At 33.7% G+C, this 21,502-nt stretch overlaps 1 protein-coding gene across 3 annotated transcripts in view; it reads right to left on the bottom strand.

Annotated features, from left to right (window-relative positions):
* Window positions 1-20,349, bottom strand: part of LOC126710239 (7-deoxyloganetin glucosyltransferase-like) — a 91,867-nt gene extending 71,518 nt beyond the window's left edge. Inside the window, exons 1-2 of one of the 3 annotated variants that reach the window (XM_050410617.1) lie at window positions 19,768-20,343; window positions 17,989-19,045 (exon numbers count right to left, since the gene is read on the bottom strand). In XM_050410617.1, coding sequence (XP_050266574.1) covers window positions 18,117-19,045; window positions 19,768-20,284 — 1,446 coding nt within the window. In that variant the 5' untranslated portion in view covers window positions 20,285-20,343 and the 3' untranslated portion in view covers window positions 17,989-18,116. Of the gene's footprint in view, window positions 1-17,988; window positions 19,046-19,767 lie in introns of those variants that run through there. The other 2 variants (XM_050410619.1, XM_050410618.1) reach the window with 2 other exon arrangements.
* Window positions 20,350-21,502: the final 1,153 nt, after the last annotated feature.

The following is a 21,502-nucleotide window of genomic DNA, read 5'->3' as shown; positions in this document are numbered from 1 at the left end:
GTTTAATCCTTCAAAAAATAAGGTTTCAAGTTCAAGTGTTAAAGCCATGCAAGTCTATCCAAGAATCAAGTGTGAAAGTGCTGCTCATTAAAGCTCGACAGCTAGCATCTATCGAGGCTTAGAGAGCTATCTGAATCCTGTGGTTTGACAGCTTCTCGACAAATAGGTATCTGTCAAGGTTTATGAAGTTCAGTTTTTCAAGACTGTTTTTCATCCAATCTGTGAATGTATATTTGGGTTTTCTTTTCTCACAACCCTAAACCTATATAAGAATTATTTTAAGAGCCGTAAAAGGTGACAAAAGTTGCACAAGAGCACAATTCCATAATGTGAAGAAGAGTGTGACTAGAAACCTAGTTTGCCCTAGTTCTTGAAGAAGCTGCTGTGTTTGTACACCATAGGGTTTTGTGCCCAAGCAACTTCATGATCTTCATCATCTAGATGAACTGAAGAACTTTGCAGCCAACATCCTTCTCTAGTTGGTGATTGAAGTCGCGTACTGGGATCTGCGCAATTGGTTAGTCACGTACTGGGAGCCGTGCATTGAAAGGAGAGATTGTCACTACAGAACAAGTCCAATTGGGTATTGGGGTAAGGGTTCAACTATAGGTTGGTATAAGGTACTGGGATTCCTTTACTTGTAACCGCTTGTTTTGATAATAGTGGATTCTCGAGAGTGGTAACCTTAAAATCATCTGGTGGGGTTTTTGCCATGTAGGTTTTCCCCATTCGTAAACAAATTACCGTGTCAATTTATTTTCCACTACATACTTTAGTTAATTGGTGATTTCTTTGTGCTGCCACGTACAATTGCATGTTAATTTGATTAATTAATAAACTTGGTTAATTAATCAATTAATTCATCACAAGGGGTCAATTCGTTTTTGACCTATCAGATCTCAACCCTCACCCTCCATCTCTCCGATCTCAAGCCCTTACCCATTGCAGATCATTCATCTGTCACTCTCACTCCCCACTGGTAAATTTAAACCCAATTTTTGCTAAACTTGCTAAATTTCTCCTGTTTTTTGTTTCTCATAGGCTTTCTCTTCTTCAACGCTGAGAACACTCCGCCCTCCAATCCCAACGTCCCTTTCCTCCAAATCCACCAGTGAAGGTACATGATTTTTGAGCTTAGCTTTAAATTTTCTGAGTTAGGGTTTGTGTTTGTAAATAAATTTTCTGATTTTTATTTTTATTTTTAAAATTTATATTTATTTCTATTTTTGGATAGGTTGTGGTGAGAATTGCTCTCCTTTGATCGGACCACTCATGGCGGAGGTACTCTCTCTCTCTCTCTTTCTCTTTTTCTCCTCTGTTCTGTTTGGTTCCCGAGAAACCTCAAGAAAATAGCTTAAAGTTATTTGTTTTGTTTTTTTTAGGGGTCATTTCAAAGTCTGAAACTTTGTTGGTTCATAGTGATTGCTGATTGGAACTTTCATTTCACTTCCATAATTTTATGAATCTACGCTTGTTTAGTTGTTCTTTTCTTTCTGGGTTTTATTTAATACTTTCTAGTGTTTGTTAAAAAAAATAATTAATATTGAATCATTGGATGCGTGAGTTTTTTTTCCCCTTCGAAGTTTAAGATTTCTGAGATTATTGATTCAAAAACAAAGGAATAGAATTCTGAGATTAGAGTGAATTTGGTTGAAACTGTAGTAATATGGGTTTGATTTGATTTAAGTTGTTGGGGCTTGTAGTGGTTGTTTTTTGCCATAGATTTCATAGAAAATAACTAAGATTGAAATGTGTGTGCTTTTCAATCTGCTAGAGTTTTTATGTTCAATTGCAAGGTGGTCTGTAAATGATTTACTAACTTTTTCTGAATGCTGTGAAGTCAAGATTTCTATGAATTGACTCTAACAACTGTATGCATCTCCATGGCCTTTTAGAGATGTTACAATTGTTTTTGAAATATATAGTGTTGGGTTAGCAATTAAAAGTATTGTTATATGGTGCTGGCCGATGCATTTATTCATGTTTCTAAAAATGCATATCTAAATAGAAGACAAAGTGATACCCACTAGAATGTCATATGGATTAGAAGTGCTTAAGTTTAGATATGTTTTCAGTACTCATGTGGTCAGGGACGAACCCAGGATTTTAAGTTGGGGGGGGGGGGGGGGGGCGGAGATAAGTGAAAAAAAAAAATTCAAATGCGCATCCATATAGTATTAATAAACTATCAACCAAGACAAATACCCAAAAATCATTGTTTCTTAATATATTAAGATACAATCATCTACTAACAAAAACAAAAGACATGAAACACTATTGTTTCTTTATACAATCATCTATGAAAAGGGAACTCGACACTCTTTCAAATCTTCAAAATCATCTACAATTGAATCCAAACTAAATGTCGAAGCTATATCCTTTTCAATGTATAACATCAAAGAGTCCGTCAAAAATTCATTTTCCATTTTGTTTCGAAGGTTAGTTTTGACAACTTTCATAGCTGAAAATGCTCGCTCTGTAGTAGCAGTAGAAACTGGAAGAGTAAGCACAAGTCTCACCATTCTATAAACAAGTTTGTAGTGTTCTGAATTTCTAGTTCTCACTAACCATTGAGACAACTCAGATAAACTTTTCAATTCTTTGAACTCTGGATCCTGGACTACATTATGCTCAAAATGATAAAGCTCCTTCTTTAACACTTGTTTGTCATAATCTGTGAAATCTTGTGGATAGAAATTCTCTACCAACAAACAAAGATCACTACTTTTGAAAGATTTTAATGCCTCTCGAGGTTCTAAAGCTGAGCTAAGCCTAAGTAACTCCATTGCATCTTCATTAAACCGATAGTTTAGTTCCTGTAGTTGAGAATCAATTGTAGCATAAAAAATATTTACTCGATAATGATGCTCAATTGTAACGTTATCTTGCTAATTACGAGCTCGACCTCACCTCGGAACATAACGAGCATTCATATCCAGGACATCAATGCAATGCTTCTCACAAAATGATATCACAGTGGTCAGTAAATCTTCCCATCCATCATCTCTAAATTTTTGGATAAGTGTTTTAGTAGATGAAACTAAATGCATGGCATTTAAAATGTCTTGAGATTGGCTTTGCAAAGCTTGACAAAGTTTATCAGTGATCTCCATAGTTTCCTTCTCAAGATGCAAGATGAAGACAAATTCAAATGAAGTTAAACCCTCATAAGCTGACTCTGCTTCTGCCCGATGTTCTCCATCAACTGCATCATCAATTATATTTTGTAAAACTTCAACAGTTGAACTAAACATCCTTAATAAGCTAGAAACTGATCTAAAATGTGAACTCCAACGTGTTTCTACAAGTCGTTGTAAAGTGCCAATTTGATTAAGTCCACTTCCAGTCTCAAGCTCTTCAAGATCAACCAAACGTGCTATTTCTTTAGCATTGGCAACTTTCAATTGATCATTGCGCTTGCATGAAGCATTAACAGTTTTGATCAGAAAAAGCAATGCAAGAAAAAAATGACTAATGGCATTAACTTGTTTTGATGCTTTTACTAATGCCAATTGTAAGCGATGTGCAAAACAATGGATATAGTAAGCATAAGGGCAATCATTCAAAATCAAAGCTTGTAATACATTCCACATACCTCGCATGTTGCTTGCTCCATCATATCCTTGCCCTCGAATATTTTGTATATCTAAGCAATGTTGAGATAACAAAGAATATATCCCTTTCTTTAGAGTCAAAGCTACAGTGTCAGCAACATGAATAAGCCCAAAAAACCGTTCTTTGACAAAATCTTCTACATCAACATATCTAAAAACCACAGCCATTTGCTCTTTCATGGACTCATCACGAGCTTCATCAACCATTATGCAAAACTTTGCATCACCAATTTCTTCCCAAATGGCCTTCTTCACTTTGGTTGAGAAAACATGTAGAATTTCCTTTTGAATCCTTGGTGATGTGTAGGTTGCATTTTTAGGAGCTTTTTCTATTATTTCAGCAAACTTCTCATTCCAAAGTCACAATACCCAATGATTCAAAAAAATTTCCACGATTTAATGAACTACAACTTTCATCTCGACCTCTAAAAGTTATAGCTTGAAAGGCAAGATATCGAACAATAAAAACTATGGTCTTCAATTGCAACCGATTATTTGCAATTTGTTCAGTAGTGAAATGATTAACTACCCTTTGTAAATGCTGCCATTGGTTCATCAAATCCTTACACTTTTGCTCAGCAACTCTATGAGTTGAGTTAGGATCTTTTCCTATATGACTTTGAAAACAACAATCTTTGCCCCCAACCTTTTTCCAATTTCTAAATCCACCAACAGTGAATGTATTTTGTCCCACAACCCCAGGATTATTAAAGACAAAGCAGGGTAGACAATAAGCTGCATCTGTCGTAGGAGAATATTCAAGCCATGTTGAATGATATCCATACCAAGAAGCTTGAAAGCTACGATTGTGCTTTCCACTTTTTTTGTATGTCTTTAGAGGAAGCTGGTGCGGACCTTTTTTAATATAAGCCCGTCGAATTTCATCACGTTGATTAACATGATATTCCCATATTTGTTTGCGTGTTCCAGGATCATAATCCAAAGAATCAAGATCGACTCTTTGAAATTGTGTTTAAGAAATTGGAACATCAACATTTTCCGGAATTGGGAAATGCACATTTTCTAGAATTGGAGCATCCACATTTTCTAGATTTGGAGCATCCTCCACATTTTCTAGAATTGGAGCATCCACATTTTCTAGAATTGGAATAGCAACATTAGTTGTTGGCAATCCCACGTTGACTTCGGAAGAATTTGAACATTTTCTTTTGAAAAAATCAAGCATTGTAGTTGATTTTTTCATGATCTACAAATAAAATAAGAATCACTGTTATTTTCTTAAATTTGTGTGACAATTTTCTATAATATATGATTTTTTTTTTCTTTTTGTGTTTGATCTGCCTTTATTTATGTCTTTGTGTTTGGTTTGCCTTTATTTATGTCTTTGGATTGTCTCATCTTTTTGACACTGACCCACTAACCTAATAAATCCCACTACCGACACTATAAATTTATTCCCTGCACTGCTAACAAAAACTTTTCTTTTAACTTTACCCTTTGTTTTTTCTGTCACTTGCCCGTTGCCCAACTCCTCTTGTCCCCATTATGCCCAACTACCAGTCAACAAAAAAAAAATTAATCTTTACAAACTCTACTCTCTGTCTCTCTCTATCTCTCTTATCTATATAAACAAACACAGAGTGACAGAGTCACAAAGCCAAAAAGCCAAAAAAAAAAAAAAAAAAAACACCCCAGGCAGCAGCAGTAGCACAGAGTCAAATTCTCAGTCAATTCACAAGGCACAACACAAGTCCGCTGTCCACAACCACAAGACACAACACAAGCAATTCACAAGACACAACACAAGCATAGTTTCTACTTTCTATGATTCTCAGATCACAAAGTCACAAACATTTTATTAGGTTTTGAAGGAAAATATCAGAGTAAATACCGGCGGTGGCGGCAAATCGAGCAATGAAGCTGGGCTGGGCAGATCGAGCAATCGGCGGCGACGGCGACAGCAAGTGGGTCTCGTGTGGGCGGCGGCAAGTGGGTCTTGCACTCTCGCCGGCGTGGGTACTAGGTAGCAACTAGCAAGATCAGGATCACAAGCTGGGCTCGCAAGCGTCACAGCGTCACGGACTCACGGCGACACGGTGTGGGCGTGGGCGGCAGCGTCGTCATCGTCACGGTCTCTCACTCTCTATCTCGCCTCTCTATCCTCTGTCTCACCTCTCACTCTTACTTTCCTTTCTTTTCTTTTTTTTCTTTTTTTTTCCTTGGTTTTTTTGGCTTTCTCCGTTCGGTGTTGGACTACTGAGTCTGAGAGCTGAGTTTTTTTTTTTTTTTTTTTTTTAATAGATTTACCTGGGTCATTGGCTGCTGGACTGGCCGGATGATGGGTTGGGGGTTCATGATTTTGGGAGGGGGCCCAAGCCCTTTTTTTTTAGAGCTGAGTTTTGTTATTTTTTATTTTTTTAATAGATTTACCAGGGAGCTGCTGGACTGGCCGGATGATGGGCTGGGGGGGTTCATGATTTTTGGGAGGGGGGCCCAAGCCCTTTTTTTTTGTTTTCTGAAAATTTTACTTGCTTAAAAAAATTTATTTTGGGCCCAGGGGGGGCCCGGGCCCCCTTTGGGCTCAACGTGGGTCTGTCCCTGCATGTGGTTAAGAAGGTCTCACCGGGCACATTGTCGGTCATGGATCGGAAATTTGGGTTTGATTTCGTGAAAAGGTGGGCTTTTGGGATTTGCAAATTTACATATTTTGGCCTTAGTTTGACGCAGTGTGAGTTGTCCAACTCCAATATACAATCAAATCAACTATAGAAAAATTTAAGTCTTTTTCTAAGTTATCGTAAAAATTTTGTTTTGTTTGTTCAAAAGTCAGAGAAAGCCACTACAAGAAAGTTTGCTATTTTCAACGGTTGAAACCGTCAAAAAAAGTATTAGAAACCGTCGAAAAAAGCATTTTCAACGGTTTAAGTGACCGTTGAGAACCGCCACTAAAAAATATGTCGAAACTTTTTTTTCTACATCCTATGTGACCGTCGAAAAATGTGATTCACCTTTATCAACAATTATTAAATGTCGAAATATTATTGAAAACTGTTGAAATATATGTTGTTTTGAGATAAATTTCAACAGTTTGTAACCGTCGAAATAAGTATTTAAAAAAATATATATTAAAAAAAAAAACCTAATTTGGATGTAGTCCTTCACTTGATTCAAATTTAATAACCTATTCAAAATATAAACATAAACATTGTGCAATTCCAAATTAAACTCCATTCAAATAGTTCCAAGTTTTCAAAATGGCTAATTAAAAGGAAAAAAAAAATTAAAAACCACTGTGCTCCATCAATTATCCTCAAGTAACAGATTTATGGAGAAGTGCCACTTCCCAACAAGAAGGCCAAGCCCATGACAAAAATATCATTCACCAAAATAATAATGCCATTCAATTAATTTTCCAAAATTAATGAACGCCACCAACAATCAATTGAAGAGAGAGGAAAATTATCCCCAATATCATATATCTATGTTATGCACAAAGCAATTTCCTGTTTTAACCTATCATCTAAAAATCTTATATTTCCTTCCTAGAAGCCATAGGAAGAGGCATCAAGTGGAAGGATGAGGTAGGTGAGCACCAGTGCCAGAAGCATCAGCACGTATGCAATCCCTTGGTCAATTGAAGTACCTGAATACAACAATGTCCACATGAATCACATTTTTCCATTTATAATAATATAGCGCTTATTTGCTTGAATCACACTCACATGCACAAAGAAATTCAATTTTGGGTTCTTAGATAGTAATGTAGGAAACAAAATTTTCTAATTTGTAAGATTTCGTCAATAGAATTACATTAAAAATGAAATTTGAACAAACAATGTAAACAAGATACAACACCCAACTCACTTAATCCCTGCCACTAATCATAAACTCTAATGTGTTTTTTTTTTTTTTTTGATACATAACTAAACATCATGACAAGAACATAGTTTTATATATTTATAATTTGATAATTGGGAAAAGGGGGATTTGAGCCCTGGCAGTTAATACATAAGAAATTTTGCTATTAAAACCTTGTACTCAACTGCCAAGTGGAGATTCAAAAGTAGCACATTCTGCTTAATTACTATGTTCCATAAACTATTAGTATATCAAATTCACCAAAATAAACAAGTAAATGCAATAAAATACACTAAACTGACAGATATAGAACCATCACATATCCCCAAAACCATTTCTCTTTACCCTTTCTTAACAAAAAAATGGCAACTTGAAATGTAAACAGAAAAGTGTCAAACAAACCCAACCATCCAAAGATTACACAAAAAAAAAAAAAAGGGTAACAAACCCTTTACTTAAAAGAACAAGTAAAGTTAACAAACTAACCTGATTGGTAAAGTTAAGAAGAATAATCAGATTGAGCTAGCTCAAATGGGACCATGTTTTTGAGTACTTGTGCTAGCAAACTCTCAACCCGATTAACTTGTGCCTTCAAGAGTTTTACATTAGCGTCACTCTCCTTGCGGTGTTCCTCAGATTCTTTCAATTTTCTTAGAAGGTTAGCATCATTCTCCTTGCTTCTTTCCTCAGATTCTTTCAATTGCCTCAAAAGGTTTGCATCATTCTCCTTACGTCTTTCCTCAGATTCTTTCAATTGCATTTGGAGGTCATGAATAGTAGATGAAGAGGAACCCCATAACTCTGTAGGACTAATACCATCACCATAACCACGAACACGACCATGATGTTCAAGTCCAAATACCTCTACAAACATTTCATTGCTGGACATTTACAAAGACCCTTCAGCCACTTCAGTAGTAAGTCTCTTAAATTTCATCTACATTACAAGAACATTTATAATTTTATACTACATTTGCTAAAAGCACATAAAAAAATACATAAAAACTACAAAAACCCAAAATAGAGGAAAATGTGGATGGGCTTTCTCTTATTCCTTCTTGAAGCATTTCAGCATAGAGGTAAAGAGCCTGTTTTGGAAACCCACATCTGGCATGACCAACTACACATACTAAAATTTACAACCAAAACAGAACCAAAAAATTGGAAATTAGCAACCATCTTTATCACAATGTGCATACTAAAATTTACAATTAAGCACATCTAATCAATTACAACTACATATAATCATATAATTCTCAGAAACCCTCACTCACTTACTCACCAACTGACGTTCTTGCTTTCAATCCCACAAATAGTGAAATTTGAACTCTCCTTGACCATTCACTGAACTGAAATACCAATGCAAATGCACCTGCAATCACATTGAAAGCACGCAATACGCAAAACCACAAATTCAATTTTGACATAGCATTTCAAATTCAAGAACAAAAACCACAAAAGTTCAAAATACTCAAAGCGAATAACAGAATATGGAAGAAATTCAAATCCAAGCAAAAACAAACTGATCAGAAATAAGTTTTTAAAACTACAAAATCGAGAGAAATAGAAAAAATACCTAAGCGAAGGGTTTGGATAGGGAAAAGTGTGAATATCTGAATGTAATAGTATCGGCTTGGTGAAATCAATTCAGTGGTGATGATCTTGATGAGGAAATCAAAACGAAAATCATAAAAAACAGGAAAAAAAAAATACCTAGTCAAGAACTCTGTTTGGTTCCCTAGAAAATAATAGAAAAATATAAAGGTTTTGAAATTAAATTGTAAAAATTATACTGTTTGGTTCCTAAGAAATTTCCAAAAAAATATATTAAAAAAAACCATGAAATTAACCTTTGCAAATAATTTATCGGAAATTTAATATCCTCTTATCAACGCTTCGACATAATTATTTAAAATTTCAATTGCAAAAAAGCTAAGAAGAGAATATATGAAATTAAAAACTATCAACTTTTCTATCTGATTCCCTATATTTCTCGGGATCCAAAAAGAGCGTAATAGAAAAGAAAATCAAAAGGAAAAAAAAAAGCGTACCGATCAAGCTAACGAGTCTGATTTGCGAGTTGATTAGAAACCCTAAGATTTCACACACAATGAATGAGAGAGAGTGAGAGAGCGATAGAGTGAGAGAGAAGAGAAAAAAAATTTAATCGTAAAAAACACTGTAGAATCTCTATATAAGATCTGTGTTTTTATTTTCAACGTTTTATAACAGTTGATAAAATATTTAATTTTTTTCCACATTTATATGACTGTTGATATTTTTGATAAAATATTTAATTTATTTTTTTCCACATTTATATGATTGTTGATATTTTTGATAAAATATTTAATTTATTTCCACATTTATATGGTTGTTGATATAACTTTTCTCTATTTTTTTTTTTTTTAACACCTATTTCAACAGTTATGGTAACTATGGATTTTTTTTTAACACATGTTTCAACAGTTATACCAACTGTAGAAATAAATATATGAATTTCTTTGCTTTAATCAACAGTTGTGTATAACTGTAGAAGTTTAAGGTTTTTATTAACATTTTTTAGTGACCGTAGATAAAAAAATGTTGAAAAAACTCAAGTTTGTTGTAGTGAGCCATTGAAAGCTATAGTACATTTAATTGAAAAGTCTTAAATCTCACTACTTTCATTTACTATATTGCTTCAAATTTTTTACTTTCTTTATGATGATGGTTACTACGTACTACAATTGAATAACACTACATTATTGCAGAAAAAATTACCGTACTGATTCAAATTTTTTACTTGCTTTCTGATGATGGTTACTACGTACTGTTCAATTGAGTTAGATTGAAGTAAGGATTTGATTTCTTTAAGCTATAATTTTTTTTTTTTTTTCCAAATTATGTACCTCGATTTTGTTTGTGTATGTGTCATTATTTAGTGTTTGATTTTTTGAAAATTTTTTAAAGATATCATTTTAGCGTAATGTGGTATTGAAAATGATTTTATCATTGTGGTTGAATTTATTGGCTAAGTGTCTCTTCATAGTTCGTTTTAGAATTAAGAGAGTTGGTCCTCTATTTCAACAGTTTGACTATTAGTATTTGTTTCTTTCTAGATTGCAATTAATTGTGAATTTTCATAATTTCATTGTCCTAGTATACGTGGCCTTCTCAAGAACGACCTGTCTTTGTTTGTCGTAGCTTAAACTCTTATCCTAGCCGTTGGATTTGCATACCGCAAAACATCATGATTAATTTGTAATCCAAAAGTTATCCCATTCTAAACATATAGTCTAATCCACAATAAATTGATATACATGGGGGAGTTAGTTAATTAGGGTAACTTTAGGATAACTAGGGACTCATTAGAAATTTAGGATAACTTTAGCTTGACTTTTTTAAAATCTTAACCATTTCTGCTTCAATGAATATGGTTCTGATTTTAATAAATTCATCAATTTTTATTTAAAATGTTGATGATATGATAGAATATCAACCATTCATTAATTATCAATTATTGTTGAAAATTTTAAGAATTCCACCACTGAGTTACCAATTTTTTTTTTTTTTTAAGGATTTTAATTCCCACAAAGTCTTACTTACCTCGCATGGTTACCCCAATACAAAGGAATAATAACATGTAGAACCTAGAATGGTTACCCCAATACAAAGGAATAATAACATGTAGAACCTAGAATGGTCAACCTAGAATGGCCATGAGTGAAGGGGGGGGGGGGGGGGGTGGTGGGGGGGTGTGGGGTGGGGAGTTAAATTGAATCCCTTTGGAAGAATTGGTAATTTAACAATCATAAATCTTCAACAAATATAAAACTAAGATAAAAAAAAAATTATTTAACAAGGTCATAATATAAATTGACAAAAATTATAATTTCTATCATCTCATTTTTATTCTTAACAAAAAATAAATAAATAGTAAAAACATTTCCTATGTTATAGTTTTTATATCCGTTCTACTAAATACGCTTGATAAACAACTGATAACTTTTCAATTTTTTTACTTTTCCACCTTTTATATATTTTATCCTACCTGTCAAATTAAGCAAGATTCAATTTTGAAGTCACTTTTTTTTTTTAACATTTATTCTTCAAGAGCACTTCAGTAACCAAATCATTCAAGTTAATGGATGAAGAACCAAATGGGCTAGTGGCCACTTCAGCTAATTTTTTCCACTCCATAACCTTTTTCTTCATTTTCTTTCCCATATCTCCTTCCATCAACTATTTCACAATCTTCTCTACTTCCTCTCTCTTGAAATCGTAATAAATCTCCATGCCAATGCCGCATTTGTTGCGAGTATACTTGCAATTTGTTTGTTGATCCCCAAAGAATGGCCTACAAAGCATAGGCACTCCTGCACACACACTTTCAATGGTTGAATTCCACCCACAACGTGTTAAGAAGCATCCAATCAAGGGGTGGTTCAGCACTTCCTCTTGAGGGCACCAACTAACTATCAGACCTCTTTCTTTAGTTTCTAACTTGAACTCAAGTGGCAATATCATTGATTCACTGACAACTAAATCAGGCCTAAAAATCCACAAAAACATGTGCTTACTATTTGCAAGTCCCCAACCAAACTCAACCAACTGCGGTGGTGTCATGATAGCTATGCTGCCAAAATTCACATAAATCATTGAGTTGGGTGCCTTAAAGTTAAGTCAATGAAGGCACTCAATTTCTTCCTCCCATAAACTATACCCAATTGATTTCAAAGGATCATTGGGTAAGCGATTGAGTAGTTGTTGGAGAGGGCCAATGGCATACACATGAGGAAATATGGTGGAAAGAGCATCCAAAACCTCTTGCTCTAACGAGCCAAATGTGTGAATAACAATTCCTGAGGCCATAGGAGCTCTATTTGCCATTTCAATCAAATATTTATAGAAAATATTATTTGGATTTATAATTCAAATAAAGCTTGGGAGATCTTTCAAATGAATGCCTCTTATACCTGGAATCCAATCTATAAATGTGTCCAAATACCCATTAGTTAAATAGTTTTCATCTACAAAACCAAAAAACAAAAAATAGTGTTATTAACTTAAAGACTTGTTTTAATCATAAATGACAATAGATTTCAGGGCTTTTGCATTTTTTGTTATACCTTTAAGTTGTATAAGGCCTTTATCCGTAAGAGAAGGAAAATTCATGATAACCAATAACCTATAGGCTCTACAGAGGCCAAATTGGCCATTTACCACTTTTTGCAGAAATTATTAGCAACATACCATTATTTACAAAATAAGTAGTAATGTACAACTTTTTTGAAACTCGAGTTCATGAAACTCAAGTTTGCTATGTAAATCAAGTTTTAAACACTCGAGTTTCATATATATATATATATATATATATATAAAAAAAAATAAAAATAAAAATAAAAAAAAAAAACTTGTGCTAACGTGGATTTTTGCATTGAAAAAATGCCACATGGAACTCGAGCTTGGTAAACTCAAGTTCCATGCAACACAATACTCTAGCTTACCAAGCTTGATTTATTTGTAAATACAAAACTCAAGTGTAATGCTCTTTTTTTTTTTTTTCCCTTCTATGGTACTTAAGCTTACCAAGCTCAAGTTCCTTGTAATATGGAACTCAAGTTTGGTAAGCTTGAATTCCTTATACCTTTTTTTTTTTTTTTTTGATAATCAATAAATAAACATAAACATAAACATAAACATAAAAATAAGTAATTTTTTTCATTTGAACACACAAACATATGTTTTTATTTATTTAAATAGAAGCATTATAAAATATAGAAATTTTAATTTCAAAATTTTAATTTTTAGGCCACTCATACCCCTTGTTCATTCATTTTTAATACACTCGTCAATTTCTAACTTCTCAGAAGCGTTATGGTCAAATTGGTTAAAATATTGGGGGTTACTTATCAATCATTTGACCATAGAGTAATTTAGAAGATGATTGATAAAGTAATAATATGTAGCTTAAACTTCTTTCGGTGTGCCCATGGCTAAAAATGGAGTGAGATTTTTTTCTTTTACATGTTGTTTTAATTTCTCATTCTAACCCCCAATATTTTAACCAATTTGACCATAACACTTCCGAGAAGTTAGAAATTGATGAGTGTGTTAAAAATGAATGAACAAGGGGTATGAGTGGCCTAAAAATTAATATTTTGAAATTAAAATTTCTATATTTTACAATTCTTCTATTTAAATAAATAAAAACATATGTTTGTGCGTTCAAATGAAAAAAAAAATACTTATTTTTATGTTTATGTTTATTTGTTGATTATCGAAAAAAAAAAAAGTATAAGGAACTCAAGCTTGGTAAGCTCAAGTACCATAGAAGAAAGAAAAAAAAGAGCATTACGCTCGACTTTTGTATTTACAAAGAACTCGAGCTTGGTAAGCTCGAGTATTGTGTTGCATGGAACTCAAGTTCCATGTGGCATTTTTTCAATAAAAAAATCCACGTCAGCACAAGTTTTTTATGAAACTCGAGATTTTAAAACTCTTCTTACACAACAAACTCGAGTTTCAAAAAAGTGTTATATCGCTACTTATTTTGCAAACAATGGTATGTTGCTAATAATTTCCGCAAAAAGTGGTAAATGGCCAGTTAGACCCAGAGATAAAGGAGAACATTATAATTAGGGTTCCGAGTTCTTGAGCAGCAATAATGGTGAATTGCATTAAAATATCTAAGATAATGCAAGTCACTATAGGAATGTTTGAAGTTGCACTGTTGAGTTTTAAAAGGAGTTCATAAAAAGGAGCCGAGAAGTTTTTCATAATGGAAGCACAAAGAGAAGCGACGTCTTGGGTGGTGTTGCAATCCGATGGAGGGAGGCTATTTGGAATGGTTTCGAATTGGAAGTTAGGCAAGCCATCCAAGGAGTTTGGACCTCTAGATTCCAGAAAACGTTAGTGATTGAACTCAGTGTTGTGGGCGCAGCGGTTTTCTCCTTAAGGAAAGGGGAGAACGCCTTGTTTAAGTGGACCGGGGCGGAGAAAAGACGGATTCGCCACCTAGATTAGGTTTAGAAACCATAAATATAGCGCCCTTACATGAAATGACTGAACTTACTACCAGCGTATGGGTTCGGAGTTTAGATGTGGGGATGGGAAGGTGTTAGGCACCCAATCCCACCCGACCCGTGGGTTGACTTCCAGTCATTGTGTCTTATGTCTAAAACTCATTAAAGGCTCGTTCAATATTTTTATCTACACTCACACACACACTAGCATACATCTAGCAATCAATCATCCCAAAACCCTAACATACATCTATCATGGAAACTCACATCAAGCCTTAAATACATCTATCATGCATATCATATCATCTCATCCAAGGCAACAAACAACAAGATATCACAAGGGCAGAAACATAAACATGGCAACATCAAAGAAACGTGTGATTGCATTCTAGACATCAAGAACACATCATCCAACCAAGCATGTTCAACTCATCATTAAGTATATCCAATGCATGTTCATGTGGATGCATGACTTACCTTACTACATCTTAGCACCTATGCATCAATGAATTGACATATGAATGCATGTTCATGGTATTAAAGCAAGAAAAGAAAACGCCAATCTACAATGTTAAAGGAAAACAAATAATTAAACAAAGGAACAGATACTCAAAAACATAAAAGGGAGCCAAAACAGAGGTATATGGCACAGGGAAATAAAGAAAAAGAGGTAGAAAAACTCAAATTAGGGTTTCTAGCCAGAAGTATGCATGCGCATACATGAGCCTGCATACACGGGCTAGTTGTATGCGTATGCATACTTCAAGCCTACGTGCGCATACAGAATTATGCGTGCATAGGCATGCCCCCAGAAACCCTAACCCAGAAGAAACTCAGAAACACAAAAACAAAGCAAAAACAAAAACTAAGGAAACAAACAACCTAACATGCTTTAAAAAAGGAAAACAACATAAACCTAAACTAAAAATGCATATTAAAACATATCAAACATAATTAAAAACATCAAACAAACAAATATAATGAATGGAGAAACTATATCAAGAAAATCATGTGAATCATATTAAACAAAGTGGGAAACCATGGAAAAGAAGCTCACCTCGCTTTAGAATCACAGATTTGAAGTTGTTTAACCAACCCCTTAGTGGCTACAACACAAAGATTAGATTGAGGAAAAAAATAATCAAAAGAACACAATAGTTTGGATAATCACAACTCAAGAACAAACATTAATTGAAAAAAGTTTTTGAGAAATCAATTTTGGAAAATAGTTTCTGCCATAGAACTAACTAAAGAGTGGTTTTTAATTTGTAAAAAAAAAAAAAAAAATGCTAAAGGGTTGTGTGTGTGTTTTAGAAAAGAGAATTAGGGTTTTAGAGAAGATGGAGGCTAAAAAATAACTCACCCTAGCTAAGGTTTTGATTGGAGACATAAGATGAGTATTTATAAGTTAAAATTAGGGTTTCGGGAGCTTTTTAATTGTCTTTGGACGTTCCAAGGGTCTATGGGCTGACCCACATCAAAGCATGATGTTTTGAGCTCTTAAAACGAAGTTTTAAAACCCAGAAAAATGAACTCCCTAGTTGGCCCAATTTCAAATGGTCATAACTTACTTGATGTAAGTCCCAATTAGGCAAAAGTTATATTTAAATTGAAGCCCAAGATGTCTACTTTTCAATGAAACAAACTTCACTAAAAAATTCTTTGTGGATCAAAAGTTATGGTCAAAAAGAGAGCAAAGGTTATTTTTCAATATCGATTTCAAAGCAATTTGAGCACTTTTAAATTGTGATTACTTCCAAACTATTGTGAACTCTTTAATTACTCTTGGTTGACATGTCAAGCTCATCATTGGGGCTGGGGACCAAAATTTATTAACGGATACAAAATGCAATGTCTACAAATGTTGACAAAGGTTATGTGAAAACCTTTATGCATATGGTGGAGAAGCTTTGAAAACTTTAGCATTGCCTTTATGTGGCTTTGAATTGGGAATGAATACAAACTGCATGAGGCTTATCAGATACTAACGTGCTGGAATCCATTTCTTTTCTTTCTTTTGAAGACTCTCTTTGAGTGCTTTTAAGCACTCTTTTAGAGTGTTTTTCTCCAAGTGTTTGTTAATGCTTTGCAATAGTCTAGAAGGCCCTTTTTATAGTTTAAAATTGAGGTGCAAAAACAGTCCTTCAATAATGTCAGGATTAGGTTTTGCATCTTTTCTTTTGAAAAATACTTCCACAAATTGTTCTTCTAGCGGCCTCATGCGCACACATGGACCAACCTATATATGTAAACATAATTAGGCATACCGCATACGCAAGTAGGAAGTAACCTATGGTATGTAGAGTTAGTGTTTTGTGTGAAAATGGTTTTTTCATTTATGTTTGCGAGGGTATACGCACCCTCAATTTATCTTATATATAAAATGACCGGCCAAAATGGCCCATTAGCATTAATTTTTGAAATATTTAGCAACAGAGCACAGTTTCGGAAATAATTAGGGAAATACCACTTTTTCTGGTACTCGAGCTTGGTGAGCTCGAGTACCATGTTTTTTTAATCCACCGTCGCCCCATATTCAAGGAGCCCTATAGTGGCGTTTTAAAGCCCTATAGTGACGTTTTCGGGCCCTATAGCGGCGTTTTCCTGCAAAAATTTTTTTATAAGTCCCCATAACAGGTTCAAGGGGCCCTATAGTGGCGTTTTTAAGCCCTATAGTGACGTTTTTGGGCCCTATAGCGGCGTTTTCCTGCAAAATTTTTTTATAAGTCCCCATAACAGGTTCAAGGGGCCCTATAGTGGCGTTTTTAAGCCCTATAGTGACGTTTTCGGGCCCTATAGCGGCGTTTTTTTTTTTTTGAGAAGATGTTTGACTAATGAAAAGATGGTACTCGAGCTCACCATGCTCGAGTACCACAAAAAGTGGTATTTCCCTAATTATTTCCGAAACAGTGCTCTGTTGCTAAATATTTCAAAAATTAATGCTAATGGGCCATTTTGGCCTAAAATGACCCATTATTTTTTTTGTTTTTTTTTTTTATAAATTATTATTTTTATAATGACCCACTGTTTCAATCTAGCTATTTAATTGGGGACAATTTGGGCTGTGAAGCCGACCTATAAATGCACTTTATTGTATCTTATAAATGAACCATTTTTTTCAATCTAGCTGTTTCGTCAAAATTTGGGCTAGAACTCTGGACCATCGAAATATTTTTTCCCCGTGATGGTAGGACCTCAATATATTTATCAAAGAGGAAGATTTATTAAAAGAAAAAGTTTGGACAAAGCATGATTGATAGGATCTCAATATATTTATCACAATAAGCAAATAAATTTGAGATATTTGATGCAAATTAAAAAAAATGGTTTTTTTTTTTAAAAAAAAAACATAAATAAAGTATAGATTAATCAAAATACAATAATCAAATATTAGTTTCTAAATTGAATATAAAATTAAGAGATTTTTTTAAGCCTAAAATAAGAGATTGATGAATAGCAGGAATGAATATATACATTTTATATAAGAGAGTATAATAGTAATTAGAATCTGAAGTGGCATTAATTTTAATTGGATTTACAAAAGGCTATAATAAATTTGAAACATGATTAGTAAAATTCACTTAACATAATTAATGCGTTATTGGTACATTCATGCTATTATAATAAATCTTCACGAATTATAACAAATTTTTTATCACTTTTATTTCTATAATATCTATCATTTCGATAAAAGCACTTCATTCACCAAATTGTTCAAGTTAATGGATGAAGAACCAAGTGGCTCAGTGGCCTCTTCAGCTAACTTTTTCCACTCCATGGCCTTTTTCTTCATTTTCTTACCCTTTTCTCCTTCCATCAACTCTTTCACAATCTTTTCCACTTCCTCTCTCTTGACATCATTATCAATCTCCATGCCAATGCCCCATTCATTGCAAGTATACTTACAATTTGTTTGTTGATCTGCCAAGAATGGCCAACAAAGCATTGGTATTCCTGCACACACACTTTCAATAGTTGAATTCCACCCACAATGTGTTAAGAACCCTCCAATTGAGGGGTGGTTCAACACTTCTTCTTGAGGGCACCAACTAGCTATCAAACCCCTTTCTTTAATTTCTAACTTGAACTCAGGTGGCAATATTGCTGATTCACCAACAACTAAATCAGGTCTAATTATCCACAAAAATAAATATTTACTATTTGCAAGTCCCCAACCAAACTCAACCAACTGTGTTGGTGTCATGACAACTATGCTGCCAAAATTCACATATATTACAGAGTTGGGCGCCTTAGAGTTAAGCCATTGGAGGCACTCAGTTTCTTCCTCCAATAAACTATATCGAATTGATTTTAAAGGGTCATTGGGTAAGTGATTGAGCAATGGTTGGAGAGGGCCAATGGCATATACATGAGGAAACATGGTCAAGAGAGCATCCAAAACTTCTTGTTCTAATGCATCAAATGTTTGAATAACAATTCCTGAAGCCATATGAGTTCTCTCTGCTGTTTCGATCACCAATTTAAAGGCAGCATCATTTGGATCTATAGTTCGAACCTCACTTGGGAGATCCTTGAGACGAATGCCTCTCATACCTGGAATCCAATCTATAACTATATCCAAATACCCATTGGTTAAATAGCTCTTCTCTGCAAAAAGACTGAATATTTTCAGCTTAAAATTAAATTTATTTTTAACCAAAATAAAAAAGAAAAATTACACTTTATCCCCTTAATACTATAAGAAAATTGCAATGTTCTCATTTTAGTTTAAACATAGCAATGTTGTAATGAACATTTTTTTTTTTCCATAGGTTAGTGTTTTTGTCAAATAAAAAAAATAATTCAATTTTTAAAAAAATACATGGCCAAACCCACACTTTAATGGTATTAATATTTACCATCCAATAACAAACACGATGATGGTCTTAATACACTCCCATAACAAACACGTCACATATGCACAACTATAATCCTTCAAATTGTCAATTGTGTATAACTGCGCGCATGTGATATGTTTGTTATAAGAGGGTATAAAAGTCATTAACATGTTGATTCAAACCCATTTTCAACTAACAAAAGAATTGAGTTTTTAATATAAAATGATAATAGAGGAGTAAATTGTTCAGTAGAATCAGTACAATAAAATAAAATACGATATTGCTACATTTTAAATTAAAGAAGTAAAGATGGATATTGTGAGTTTGTAACTATAATAATAACAATAATAATATTAATATTAATAATAATAATAATTCATAATTCATAATTCTTCTCCAAAAAAAATAATAATAATTAATAATCCAAACATGCAATTGCTCTAATAAATTAATGCAAGATTTCAATGGAGTTTCGCTTTTTTTGTTACACACCTTTAAGTGGAATGATGCCTTTATCCTTGAGAGGAGGAATCTGCATGTAACCCATTAAGCTACAAGCGGAGACAGTGAAGAACATTAGAATTGGGATTCCGAGTTCCTGTGCAGCGTTGATGGTGAATTGCATGAAACCATCTGAGATAATACAAGTCACTGGAGGAACGTTTGAAGGTGCACTGTTGAGTTTCACAAGAAGGTTAGAAAATGAGGCCAAGAAGTTTTTCATAATGGAATTGCAAAGAGAACGGACGTCTTGACTGGCATTTGGATCCGATGGAGGGAGGTTATCTGGAATGGTTTCGAATCGAAAGTCAGACAAACCATCTAAGGAGTTGGGACCTCTAAGTTTCAGAAAACGCTGGTGGTTGAACTCAGTGTTAACAAAGGTTATGTGAAAGCCTTTATGGTGGAGAAGCTTTGAAAACTTGAGCATTGCTTTTATGTGGCTTTGAACTGGAAATGGAATACAAACTGCATGAGGCTTATCAGCCTTTAGCGTCTTGGAACCCATTTTTACTTCTTTCTATTATGTTTTGTGTGTGCACATGTGCACTTTCCAAGTTTCAATGTATCTTATAAAATGATTAATGACCCACTGTTTTTGTCTAGCAATTTCGCGTCAATTTTGGCCACAGACTGTGCCTCTGGAATTTAGTTATCTTCCCCGAGATTGTAGGCACATGACAAAAGCGTGAAAGAGACGTACGGTTGCCTGTAAGAAAGAGACCATTAATTCCTTCTTGTTTTGCTTTCATGAGTTTGTTTGGATTGAACTTATTTTTGTTAAAATTAAAAATTAAAAACGGAAAATACTATAGTAAAATAATTTTTAAATGTGTAAATAGTACCGTGGGACCCATTTTTAATATTTTTTAGTACGTAAACAGTATTATGAACAGTGATAAACAGTGCATGAACAGTAATTTTTGTCCCTTGCGCAGTAAACTCATGTAATGTTACTGTTCACGTGCAGGAAAAAAAAAAACTGAAAATGCAGACGCCCACTCCAAATAGCATCTATATATCCGATGTTAATGAATCATCCCTAGACTGTGAATGCTACTTTTTTTCACTTGGAAATTCTAGTATATATAACATCACCATTTTTTGTGAAAAACATTCCCTTCAATAGTTAAATAGCTTAAATGACTAAAACAACGTGTTAATGGTTTCTTAAATTATCACATAGTAAATTGGAAGAGATTTTGCTAAACTAATTTAGAGCAAAACTGTCTGATATACTTTCAGTAGCAATATCCATTTGTACGTAGTTTTTCACTTGGAAATGGCATTCTATTTTTACTAAAACTACAAAGCAAGGTGTATAAAATATTTCTAATAATTCAATAGTTGAAGAGGAGTTCAAACACCAGGGGGTATGTTTGGTAACTGCTAATTTTTCCTCCACATTTTCTGTTTCCAAAAACAATTTTTATTTTTGAGACTAAAAAACTTGTTTGGCAACTCAAAATGAACAGAAAACAAAAACTGTTCTCAAAACTTAATTTGTAAAGGAAACTGAAAACATACAAAAGACTGTTTTCAGTTTCTAATTTTCAAAAGTTAATGAAAACACGCATTTAATTTAATTTAATGAATTCTGTCTCATTTAATGAGTTAGTATTAGAGTTCAAATCCTTGTAATAACATGTTTTAGTATTTTCCATTTTTTTTTCAAAAAACTATTTTTTTTTTTAATTTCAACTAACCAAACATGTTTTTGATTTCA

This window comes from Quercus robur, chromosome 12, assembly GCF_932294415.1.
Source record: "Quercus robur chromosome 12, dhQueRobu3.1, whole genome shotgun sequence".
NCBI classification, from domain to species: Eukaryota; Viridiplantae; Streptophyta; class Magnoliopsida; order Fagales; family Fagaceae; genus Quercus; species Quercus robur.
Note: the sequence above shows the minus strand (reverse complement) of the source record. Positions and strands in the feature narration are given on the sequence as shown.